Source organism: Bacillus rossius, chromosome 6, assembly GCF_032445375.1.
Source record: "Bacillus rossius redtenbacheri isolate Brsri chromosome 6, Brsri_v3, whole genome shotgun sequence".
NCBI lineage: Eukaryota > Metazoa > Arthropoda > Insecta > Phasmatodea > Bacillidae > Bacillus > Bacillus rossius.
The window spans coordinates 32,822,827-32,836,089 of record NC_086334.1 but is presented as its reverse complement, the minus strand read 5'-3'; the positions used below and the strand labels follow the sequence as shown (position 1 = coordinate 32,836,089).

The 13,263-nt window shown below is 37.0% G+C and overlaps 1 protein-coding gene across 5 annotated transcripts in view; it reads left to right on the top strand.

Moving 5' to 3' along the window:
* The window catches only part of LOC134532995 (syntaxin-1A), a 91,685-nt gene that overhangs the window by 34,603 nt on the left and 43,819 nt on the right, over positions 1-13,263 (top strand). For 4 of the 5 annotated variants that reach the window (XM_063370104.1, XM_063370107.1, XM_063370105.1 and 1 more), the window contains exons 4-8: positions 7,606-7,680; positions 7,806-7,988; positions 8,139-8,212; positions 9,513-9,650; positions 12,567-12,677. In XM_063370104.1, the coding sequence (XP_063226174.1) occupies positions 7,606-7,680; positions 7,806-7,988; positions 8,139-8,212; positions 9,513-9,650; positions 12,567-12,677 (581 nt within the window). Of the gene's footprint in view, positions 1-7,605; positions 7,681-7,805; positions 7,989-8,138; positions 8,213-9,512; positions 9,651-12,566; positions 12,678-13,144; positions 13,256-13,263 lie in introns of all 5 variants that reach the window. The other variant, XM_063370109.1, reaches the window with a different exon arrangement.

Genomic DNA, 13,263 nt, shown 5'->3' with positions numbered 1-13,263 from the left:
TTCCCATATTTCATCACAACAAATTTTGTCTAAAACACTGTGTTAAAAAAAAGCGTTATAAAACTAATTTCTCATACTTAGGCTTGAATTTAATCATTACGAATATAAGGAAACCCAGGTTTTTGCATACACAAATATCTCCCTAGATATTCGCTCTACGATGTTCACTCTCTGGGTTATTACTTCGATGGTAGTGGGCCAACTCATTAAGCCTGTGATTTACTGGATTTGTGAAGTTCCTACCATATGCGCGGTATTATTGATTATAAGGCGAGCTGTTTGTGAAGTTATAACATTGATTGCAGTAGTAAGTTTTACTGTTTAATTATTTTCGCGAATTGCTTATAATAGTTGTATGTGACAGCTGGCATAGCGCGCGTGTGTGTACTAATATAAATAATTGATTTTGTGTTGAATTTCATCGTGTTCGTTTTGCGTGAAACATGTACTATAACTGCATCGCTATGGAAATAAATGATATCCACAATATCACCACCGCATAGTGGTTTAGCAGAAATAAAAAAGATTGAATTCTTATCGTTTATTATAAAATTTAAACCAAATAATAATGAAAACGACATGTGTATTGCATCTTAAAAAACATACGCAGAATGTGTGTATATTAATACTCGCTCCACACACACTCGCTATAGCGACCCGTGTTAACGGATGTTAGTTTTGAAAATTAATTTTAATGGCTATTCTCTAAACAATTGTGCGTATCAACGGGATGAAAGGTACCCAATGCATTAATACAGTATATGGGCTAATTGTATTCAATTGAGTAACAACAAATTTTTTTTCACATGATAGTTTATCCATTTAAAAGATTTTAATGGACGTACGGTATTACTTGTTCTAACTGTATGTCACAGAAAAACCCAAAGAATGAAAGAGAAAGTTGAAGGTATATGATATTATTTTTCATCAAGTGAACTTTACAATTTTCGTATGAATCCGAATTAATGGATGTGTGTGAACGTTTTTTTTGTTTAAAGTTAAAAAGAGACGCTATATTACAAATTTATGTGCGTAGTAGAATAAAACATTTTTATTTACTACGTGGATTTTTAAAAATTTGTCCAGTATGTCCTGGACGTTTTCATAACGTGTTAGGTGTGTGGAAACAGCTCGCGCCATAAGCCGTGTACTGCAATCAAAGCGCGAGACAGTCTATAGAAGTGGCCCCGCCAGGGCCGGCGCGTCCATACAGGCGAACTAGGCAACCGCCTAGGGCGCCAAGTAGCTGGGGGCGGCACAGCACGACACATAACAGCTGATATAATATGTTTAACGATTATTGAAACTAGATGAAAATGGATTTTTGTAACAGTTTGGAATGTTTATATTGATATAAGTAATTATTTAAAGTCCACGGTGACCTGTTTATGATTTGTAATAAGTAAAAAGGAAAAAAAAAAAACACAAGCCTGCTTACATTTGATTGTTGACAAAATCTTAGGCTTACGTGATGTATTTTGAGGCAAGGACAATTTTTTTTGCGTGTCCGGCGGCGGCGGGTGCGGGGCGGGGGGGGGGGGGGGGGTTAAGGTATTTCGCCTAGGGCGCCAATTTACCTTGCACCGGCCCTGCGCCCCGCCTCGCCGGGAGCTTGGTGAGGTGCCGTAGAGGGGCACTGTGCCGGGCGGGGGTGGGTGAGTGGGAAGCGCTGGTTGAAGTGGCTCTGGAGGAGGTACGTACGTCAGCGGCGAGCCGCTCACGCCACCCACGTCACAGCGCTCTTGTGTTCCCGCCCTTGTTGTCTGGAGCGCGGACTGCGTCCTTCGCCCGTTAACTTTCCCGAGGGAAACTCCCTGACTAGGTGCTCGCTTTGGTTCGCTTACCATTGCTGTGTGTTGATTTGTCGCGATAGTACCAATCAATTGTTTAAAGTACGAGAATGTAAAGAGAAAAGTGATTGCTTCTTTTTAAAATAATAAGATCAGCTGTAAGGCAACTGCGTTCTAGAATTAAAACCAGAAATACTGTAGCCCGTCGCCTCCGTCCGTCCATGCGGCCAATCGGATGGTCCGAAAAATTCCATCCGTCCGTCAAAAGCTCGGCAAACTCACCCTTATGACTAACAGATGGGTGAATGGATGGATGGATGGATGCGCCTGTCAACTATTAGCACTGAACAAACCTATGGAACTGTTAGGTGTTTACAGTTTGTATGGATAACAGTTCGGTAATGATGCTGAGCTCCGAGCTTGTTCTTTAAAAAACCTCTTTCCCCTTTCCCACTCCTTGAAGAATAATTTTGGTACTACTTGTTGACATTTTGCACACTTGTCGTTCGAAATAAGATGAAATTTTTGTATACATCCGATTTCGAAAAAAACAATCCCCATCACTGTAAATTAAGCCTCTTTAATCTGCGTAAAGCCCGGGTTACGCCTGATACTTCAGCTAGTGTGCTATGAACATCACCACACACACATTTTAGCAGAAAAATCTCTCTTCGCACGTCACTCTCTAAGTTTCTCCAATCTATCTTAGGTTTAACCACAGAACGAGCTGTTACAGTGACAACACTGGACTAGAATGCTTGACCAACTTTTTTTTTAAAGGTTTTTTGTGTGGTTTTCCGAGCTCACGCATGGAAAACAGTGTGATAATGACTTACCAAATGCCATGACTAAGTCATTACACAATTTTACTGAGCTGTGCGTTTCGTCTCCGTCTCCATCTTGACTGTCAAAGTTTAGCCTTTCCACTTAAATGCAGCTAAATCTTCAAAGACTATACGACATACAAGAACATGTACGCCCAAGCGTGCGATTTACATAGATTTTAAATCAAACATACCTAAATTAATCGAAGTGAAGTGGCAGAGCTACTAAGCGTGTTTTGAAGATTGCATGCAAGTAGTTTCATTTTAAAAATTCGGTTCTAAGCCCCATTTGGGTGCATTTCATCCAACACGTGTCTGTGATTTCATGTGCACATATGTAATACGTTGCAATTTAACATATCGCACAACCCCAGCCATCTTTTTTCCCCTCAGAGTAATATACCTCCCATTTTGTAATGAGTGATAAATGTATGCGTTTATTTTTCTCTTTGTTAGATAGTTGTATCACTATACTAGATTAAATAATTTAATTTTTCTCAATCAGAATTTTAATTTTCTGAATTATAATGGTTTCTACCAAAACGCCAAATTAATTGATTGCTACTGATTACTAGGCAGTTCAGCAAATATTTTTTGTTGCATTAAATTATGAACGTTTTTTATTGAGAATCTTATTTTTATTATTTGCCTAACCCTGGAATATAAATTTTATAAAAAATGTTAGTAAAATAGTGTGTAGGAAATAGATAGGCTGTTCTAGCTCCCACAGTGCATGTTTCATGTTTAGTTCGGCTAGAGCAGGGGTCGGCAACCTGCGGCTCGCGAGCCACATGCGGCTCTTTGGATGTGAAGCTGCGGCTCTTTAGTTCCGTTCCAGAAATACTGCATCACCAAGTCATTTATACAGAAAATACTTTTTTTATTACAAACCAGTAGTAAGCCTGGTTTTTTTCCACGCTTGTTATATTTCACTAAACAAAATGTCATCAAGCAGTTAAATTATCCATTTAAAGCTATCCATCCGCCCGAGTACTTACGGGCCCACCCAACAGATAGGCTTATATATGAATAAATTTTTCTTATGAATAAATATTAGTTTTTTTTTATCAAAAAACTTTATTTATGCAAGTAGGTACTATTTATTGTTGGCAAGAAAAAATTTTGTGGCTCTTTAAAAACATTGAAATTTTGTAAATTTTAATTTTTGGCTCTTCCGACTCAAAAGGTTGCCGACCCCTGGGCTAGAGCATGCGATGGCATCGCAGCCGATACTGCCATTACTTAAGAGGCAGACGTCAACTTACCTACGCGGTTAGGATTTAATTTGGCTTTGAGCGATTGAACGAGATCCTTCTTTCTACTTGTATATTTCCACTTCTTATGGTTGTAGCGTGTTTGAAATACTCCGAAAGTATTCGGAGTATGTTTCGCACGAGAAGAATAATTGTTCGACTATGCGGGATGCCTGCTTTTATATATTTAGCGTTTGGCAACGATTTATTGAAAGCCTTTCAACGTGGATTTAAGCGTGTAAATTAATATCTACGAAACCCCCCAATACGTGTGCATAACCATTTTTTACATACTTTTCAGTAAAAATAAAAAAAAATCGGGTGCATGGCCGCCACGCGCTTTGGAAATATAACTTCGCATTTCAATAACAGCTTGTACAATCAAACAAACTATTCAATGGATTACTTGAACGACAAAACCAAGCAATAAAGTACACTATAGTATACTAAATACCATCATGTCTACGAGCTGGGAGACGGCCCGAGTGTTTCCACCGGGCTGTGTCAACGAGGAGCGGCGGAGGAATTTTACAAACATATTTTATCTTGGGTTTGTTATGTAATAACGAAACTGTCTCGTCAGTAAATTATTTTATAAAAAATTTTACTTTTAATTTGATCAAATGGTTTTTTTTTTAATAATATTCTAAAGATAAATTAAGAGTATTGGAAAAATCTATACATTTTAATTTTCACTTCTAATTGAGTAATAGAATTTATGAAGTGAAAACTGTTTGTAGTTTCCAGCGTAACTTAAAAATGCAGCACACTAGCATCGTTTATTACGCTTGACCGAGAGTGAGGAGTGAGGCGCTCAATATCCCCCCACCCCCCACCCACGCCTATTCTGCTTCATCAAGCGTTACTCTCATAAGCGGTAAACTTTAGTGACTCTCTGATGATATCGCCTCGACTTAATCTACATGTAGTTAGGGTTACTGCTTTAAGTCCCATAATTTCACGCATCACATTTGAGTGGCTAAGTGGCCACCAATGATCCGGGTTATTTTCCCAGGTGGGTTCAAACCCAGACGTGGCGGACGTTGCCTTGAGCCGGTGAACTTTTTCTTTTCCTTTTACCCTTCCATTGCCTCCGTCAGTGCTGCATTATCATTTCATCACCCCTCGTCGTCTAGCGTTAGAAGCGACCTAGAACCTGATGCGCGTGCCGATGTCTCCCTTAGCTCTTCCTCGTTTCGATCTGAATAAAATTAGTTCTAATGTCTAAAATTGCTCATTGCTGAGTGAGTAACGAGGTACTGCACGGAGCTAGCACTGCTCTTGTCGCGCGTGTGGGCTCGAGTGTTACCGGCCCAAGTAACAGTATAGAGGTGTGAAGAGTCCAGAATGACTGTGCTCATTAAAGCAGTGCACCAGTCGATCGAACCATAATTCGTGCTAATTGAACCGATGCGATAATTGCAACATGCAGTTGTGACATCTGACTGCTTTATTGTGCCAGCAGGTTAGCTATATTTCGAAATTTAAATTATGAGATGCGCAGAAGAACAATTTAGATGGCTATTTTATTTTATAACAACCTTTCCAAGTACGTTGTTCATTTGAAGCTTATAACACTTACAAAAGCGAAATAAACATGAAGTACTGTTTGATTCTATGCTTATTTCAAGAAACTACACTCTGTACCCTTGTTCTACAGTTTAGTTCTGTAAAATAAATTTTAAAAAAAATCTCAATCGTAGGCTTTTGTGGTTAGTCACTAACTACTGCTTGGCTTTTGGGCTACGTCTGTGGAAATGATGGCTTGGCCGACGTGTCGGCTTGCCTTGAGTGAGGCCAGTCACGGCCCACCAGTTCTTCAAATGTCCATCGCAATTGAAGATGGCTGCGACAAGGCATGCCGGAACGTCGGCCACGCCATCATTTCCACGGACTTGGCCTCAGCCCAGAAGCCGATTGGTCAATTTTATCGTAGTAAACAAAGCGCCGAAGGATCCAGTTTGTGCATCATTGACGTGATGTACCAAATTAGACGCGTTCAAGAAGGCGAGCGACACGAGAGATTGCGACTGCGGTTCTGAAAGGATCCTCGCAATCGCTCGGAAGGTCTGCATGCTATAAGATGCAAATTTAAGAAGGATTAAATATATATATTTTTTTGCTAGTTTTACAGGTTGCTGGGTAGACAAGGCATACACACACACACACACACACACACACACACATATTCAAGGTCTTATAATTTGTTACAGTCTATTTACTGTGACCACAGGGAGGAAATAGTTGAATAATTAACACGTGCTTTCAATAATTACACCATTGCATGAATGTTAACTTCGAAAAGTGGCAAAAACTAAGTCTTAATGCCATGTGAGAGGGGGAAAATAAGTTTGCACAGAAACTGTGGCTAAATATTCGAAGATCCACGATAACACGCAGCCTCCTCTTCCTTAATCGATCCCTTCGTAAGAGTCTTTGAAGGAGGCATTCGGAAAGAGCGCGGGAGCTGTGTGGCCACGACGGGAACACTGCCGGCGTTGTTCGGCGGCGGCATTTGCGTGACGCCACTCCTGCCGGACTCGGCCGAGTCGCTATCACAGCCGCCCGTACGTGACGGTCGTCGCCGAGCTCTCTGCCAGTGACGTTGGGAACCTCATGTCGGTTCTCCACTCCCCTAGTGGCCGAGCATCTGTGCCAGGGATTTATTTACACTTGTTTAGGCACACACACACGGCGTGCAGAGCTTCAGGAAAACAACACACAGTTTGAAAACCACTCGAGATATCCAAGTGGTGTCTGATTACGAAAATCATTTAAGAATACACTGCGAACGGATGAGTAGTTCTGATTTGGTGTTTCGTTTTTTAACTGTATTTTTGGACAAGTGAAAATGGCTAAAATGTGTTTTCAGGTTCATTTTTTAGGCTTGAGACAGCAGATTCTTGAAAGCGCTCAAGGGACTTGCATTGCATTTTTATCTTCATTTCCCCGCCTTATAATGTTATGGTTACCACTCAAAACTCATAGTTGCCTTATATGTGATGAGAAAACTGTGCTTAGAGGCGATACCACTCCGATTATTTTTTGGATCAAAACACTTTTCTCTATTGCTTTTGAAGTTTGCATATAAATATTAAAAATATGAAACCAAAGTGTAGATCTCTGGTCTAAAGAGCCATCAACCTGGTTCAAGTTCAGGAGGGAGCAATATTTTATTAAACACCAGCATTCTAAAAATGTAACAATGAAAAAGAAAGTAAAGCCAGTTTTCAAAATGTATATTTAAGTGATTATAACTGTCAAAATTGGTAGTTTAATGATATACAATAATTGAGTCAAATAAAGTTTATTTAAGCAATTTAGGAAGTTAGTAAGTTTTAAATAATCTCATTGACTTTAAATATATAATTATTATGTATATAAAATATATATTTTTAAATCTGAGTTTGGTGGTGATAGTTTTTTTATATAACTACATTTCCATTAACTAGGAATGTTTGTTCAGGTATCAGCTGATACTGTACACGTAAGTTACAGGAGTGTGAAAAATGGAAAGGGTGCATGGATAAAATAAATAATCAAATAAAATCTTTGAATATCCTTTTATGTTTTAGATTTTTTGGGTGTTTGTACCATTTCAATAACCCAAAAACAATCCATTAAATCTCATTGTGCAAATAACCACCATTAATAAAAATTTGCTTAGTGATAATGACTTGGTTACAAACTAAGAAAATTTTGATTCAATCCTTTTCCTTTTTATACTTTTTTTTTCAGAGGTCAAGCAGGAGCTGGAAGACCTTATGGCTGACATTAAAAAAACTGCCAACAAAGTCCGTGCCAAGTTAAAGGGTAAGAGTTTACTTTGCCACACATTTTGTTCACATTTTAATGCATACTGGTTTTTGACAATTTAATTGTATGCACAGCAGACATTCACTGCACAGCCTAATGACTATGAATGTTGTGGTTTACAGTTATAGAACAAAACATAGAACAAGAAGAACATGCAAACAAATCGTCAGCAGACTTGAGGATACGGAAAACTCAACACTCAACCCTATCTCGCAAGTTTGTGGAAGTGATGACGGAATATAATAGGACGCAAACAGACTACAGGGAGCGGTGTAAGGGAAGAATACAGAGGCAACTGGAGATAAGTAAGTTCGTAATGATTATTTCAAGAAAAAACAAAGCTATAATATTAAATATATCTTATTTTTAATTTTAGTAACCTTTAGTTTGACTTGACTACAGCTGAAATAAATAATACCAAAATTAATAAATAACTTGTATTGTTTTCTTTGCAGCTGGTAGAACGACGACAAACGAAGAACTGGAAGATATGTTGGAACAAGGAAACCCAGCAGTATTCACGCAGGGGGTGAGTATAATATTTCATTTATGCAGAGGTGCCCACCCCTCCAAAACACTATGACTCACCCCCCCTAACCTAATGATGCAACCCCCCCCACCCCCACCCCCCGAAATTTTTTATGCCATTTTCTCAATGATTTACTCAATGATTTTATAATATTATACTTTTTAGTATTATTATTTTATCACATTTGCATTAATTAAAACTGATTTTCTAATAATAATTTTGGTCATATCAGGTAATATTTCCATCCTGAACCGACAGATGCCAAACTGCATTTGTTGAGGAAAGTGCGGGGTTGCCAATTTGATTTACAAGATCCCTTTCAATTATCAAAGCACCAGAAACGTATTTTCACATTAGAAGCTATAATTATGTAAATAATATATACATTTTTCTCGTCTTTTAACCCCCCCCCCCCCCCCCCCCTGAAATTTTAATGATGCAGTCTGAGTCATTACCCCCCCTTGTGGGCACCCCTGATTTATGTGTGTGTGTATTTTGTATTTAGGTGGTGTTTGTTCAAAAAACTAATGCATGCTTCTACAACTGTATTACTGCTACACACCTGTAGGATGTTCCATCTGTAAAATGAATATTAATAATCATTCATTAAATAACCAGTTTTTTTTCCAGCACTACACACACATATTCTGCACAACCCCTATTTTTTCCTTCTTCTTCTTCTTCTTTCATACCTCACAGAGGTTACAAATGGAACATGTTCGTTTGACTTGTGTGTCTGTGCATCTGTTCATACAACACAGGTCTCGTAACTTCTAACAGCGGTTATTGTGGTGTGCATGTAGTTCTGAAGTTAAGAAAAAAATCTTATCATTGTATCCCTTTAGGAATCAAAATACAAAAAGAGACATATTTAATTTTTTTACATAGTATGTAGTACCTTGTTTAACAAAATTGTGTTCCCCCCCCCCCCCCATTTTTTTTAAAATGTGTGGTTTTTTTTTTTTTTTTTTTTTTTTTTTTTTTTTTTTTTTTTTTTTTAAAGTTATCAATGGTGGTGTAAAACTGTAGCCGTAACTTTTAAAGAAACAGTGCAAACAAAAAAACTAGCATAAATTTCTCTTTAAATGTTTCATTAAAGCTTTAGGAATGTAAGATTTGTTACCGACCCACCAAAGAGCATAGCAATCTCATAGTAAAATTTTTTTCTACAAGTCAAACTTTATCCAAATGTGTAACTTTCTCAATGTTGTTTAAAAATTTCAGTGAGAGTATTATTTCTATCTCACAGCATAAAGTTCTGCTTGTAAATAATTATATGTGAATATTTTGTTTTTTGTAGATCATAATGGAGACCCAGCAAGCGAAACAGACACTAGCAGACATAGAGGCACGACATGCAGATATCATCAAACTGGAAACATCTATTAGGGAATTGCATGACATGTTTATGGACATGGCTATGCTAGTAGAAAATCAGGTGAGTGCCATTTACATTAAAGAAAGAGGTTTGTAATTAGAAAGATTAGTTAGTTTTTAACAGGAAATTTGGGGGGAAATAATATAAATAATATTTTATATGAGCAGCTCCGTGGACTGCTTTAAAATATAGTTTCAATGTGAGTTCGTAATAGTTTGCTTAAAATCAGTCGCAAAGTATGATTTGTTACATAAACTAAAAAAAATCTTCCAGGCAATGTTTTGAAGAAAAGTTGACTCAAAAACATTTTTAACTATGCTCTTTTTAAGAGTGCCAGGGGCATGTGATAATCAAAATAATAGTTTCATTAAAAAAAAAAAAAACTCTTGGCATCTTAGTGATATTTTTTAGTAATGTTCAGAAAAAGTAGCATTTTATATATGTAGATTCTTAGTTGATAATATATTCATTTGCTTATGAAAATTATCCAATAAGAACGTTATTTTGTCAAAACTTGTGCTACCTGGAAACGTAAATAGTATTCCAATAATACCTTTGCACTACAAATAGCACACTAAAACGCAATTAAATAATATATAACAATGGACCTCACCTACTCCGGGGCCAAAGTGGTACCAAGGTGATCTGGGTTAAATTCCCAGAGGGGTCAAACGAGGATTTCTAGCAAATTTGAAACGTTGCAGATTTGGCTGTGAGCCGGTTGATTTTATCGGGTACTCCCTTCCTCCCTACATGTTTATTACGTCCATGCTCCAATCTCATTTCATCACCCCTTGTCATTTCTAATGCCTCCGATGTTAACATATTAAACCATCTTTCATTCACTCAATCTCCTGAATAGTCGAGGATTGCCTTTCCGTTCACAAATTACAAAACCAAGACAAATCTCCCCTTGGCATCTATTAAAATGCTGAATATTTTTAATACTGCTAGCTGTGACAATTTTTTTTAAAATTATTTAAAAAAAAATCTAGTAATTGTTAGTTAACTGATTGAACTATTATATTAATACATTTAAATTCATATATAGTCTAATATAATCTAGTAGCTCAAGGAATATCACTTTACTATCTGAAAACTATCCTGAAAAATGAGCCAAGGTGATGACTAAGCAGCGGCATTATGAAAACATAGCAGGAAACAGTAGTGCTCCGAGGGAACCCTTCTAGCCTCACCACACTGCTCACGTCAAGTCAGATAAACCATTTTCTTGCTGGTCCTTGGAATTGAGATGGTGACTCCAGCAATAAGCCAGATGTGAACACTTTAAATCATTTAAAGCAAGTGTCTTTTGATTTCATCAAAGTAGTTTTTTTATGTGTGAAAGCTTGCTTTTTAAAGAATTTAATTTTGAGTAATAAATGTGTAAGTCATGTTACTACTGTTTTTTAGTATTATATTTTTAAGCGATGGTTTGATACATGTAAATTTAGTTCAGGGTGTATGTGCAATTACTAATTTACTGAAGGTTGTATTGATGTAACAGTGAATCAGAATTTTCATTTTTATGCTGAGTAAGATAATTTGTTTTAATGATCAGTGCTAGCTTTTATTCTTGGGGCCATTGCAGAATGTTTGGTATTTTAATTTGTTTCAAAGAGTAATTATATTTGGGTGATAGGGAAAGTTAGTAAAATTTAAATTAATAGTCTTGGTTTTGGTTGTGTTTTTAATAGAACTCTTTTAGTTTTAGCTAATTGGTTCTATGCTTCAGTAATACCTTCAGATGCTCTTACATGCATGAATATAAGTAACTTTAAGGGAAAACAAAAGCTTCTTTTAGTAGTACCAGTTTTGTGTGCATGATAATTCACTACATTTAGTCAAATAATTTCATGTTATTTCTTCACTGTGACTACTCTGCTTGCATGCAGTTGTTAACATGACTAAAATTATAATAATTATAATGATATTCAGATGTAGATGTGCTGAGTAGCTACTAATGCTAATAACATAATTTTGTGTTAGGTTGTAAGTCCACTGTAAATGTTTAACTTGATACAGAAATTTCACATTTAAAAATTTGGATAGGATTACGAGATAAAAATGCGCTGAGGAATCACACAGTCCATTTCTAACATTAAGCAGTCTTCATAACTAAATGCAGTTCTGAATGGGGAACATTCACAATTTTTTTATTAATCTAATTCTACCACCAATGTTTGTTACTTATTACCCATTATTTTCAAAATTTTACATTGGCCAATAAGTATATTTTACTAAAGAAAAACTGTTATTTGAAATTCCTGCTGGAACACTTTGTTTGGGCATGTTGTTGTTGCAACGTCACCCAGTAAAAGAGCGCTCCACCGTTTGCCATTCTCACGAGGCAGGCACAGCAAGGGTGACGAAAAGTCACTGTACAAAAATGAATTCTTTAGTATCATATAAAGCACAATGTACAATAACTACCTCACAAAACCCTTTTAAGTAATTTTTCCTGACATCAATGATGAAAAATGAAAATCCATGTGTGGAAGAATTAAGTCGTGATTTTTGCCACAGTTGGACGCTGCTGTTCTATGAACAATGCATTAATAATCTTGCCTAATATACATAAATGCAATATGAATGTGTACGGAGAATTCTTTTACCTAATAATTCTTTATAAATAATTTTTATTTATTAATATTCTTCTGAACAATTTTATTCAAAATTTTAAATAAATATAGCTACACACTTATATTAATGTAGAGAAAATTATTGATGATGCACTCATTTTTAGAGGATTTAAAACAATCAGCAATACATGACAGTTTATTTATTGCTGCTCTGATTTGCTAACCTGTCAGATGAAGTCAGCTTTTTCAGTGGGAGATTAAATGACACATGCATGGTGGACTTCCTTCTGTCTTCAGCCACTCTAAATCACTAGTATTTGGTACATGCAACTAGAAGTTGTAGGTGTTTCCTTGTGTGCATGTGGTGTGTGCTAACACTATGGGTTGCGAACAGGGGGAAATGATAGATCGTATCGAATATCACGTAGAACATGCAGTGGACTATGTCCAGACAGCCACCCAAGACACCAAGAAAGCACTCAAGTACCAGAGTAAAGCTAGGCGGGTAAGTCTCTCTCTTTGTTATGTAAAAGAGCACATGTCTTATTTTGCTAATTTTTTTTATTTTTTGTTTTCTTCCTTTCCGGTTCCCATGTCTCAAATTACCTTTCCTTTCATTTGTCTTCAATTACCAACTTCTTTATTCTGTCACTACCTCGCTACTTAAAATATGTTCCTTGCACTGTAATTATGTTGTAAATAATATGTGTAATAATATTTGTTTAATCATGGGTGTGGTGTCTTGTGCCTATTGTCATTTTCTGTGCTATGTAACGAATCTCGCTGTTAAAACTTTCCACCAAAACTTTAATTTTGTGGTGATTGTGTTGGGCCTTACCTGTTCTTTGGGTGCTTAATGTTGGATGGCTTTTGTCTTAACTGTGTTGAGCTGCCACTCCCCCTATTATCCAAGTACCTTCCTTGATCCATCCGCAACCGTCTCCGGCTATGCTGCCAAGTGCCTGATGCCAGGGTGAGATGGTAGACAGGATAGAGTTCCACGTCACGCAATCAAAAGACTTCGTCGACAAAGGAAAGACTGAAACGTTCCAAGCCCTGGGCTATCAGTCGAAGGCTCGTAAGGTAAGAAA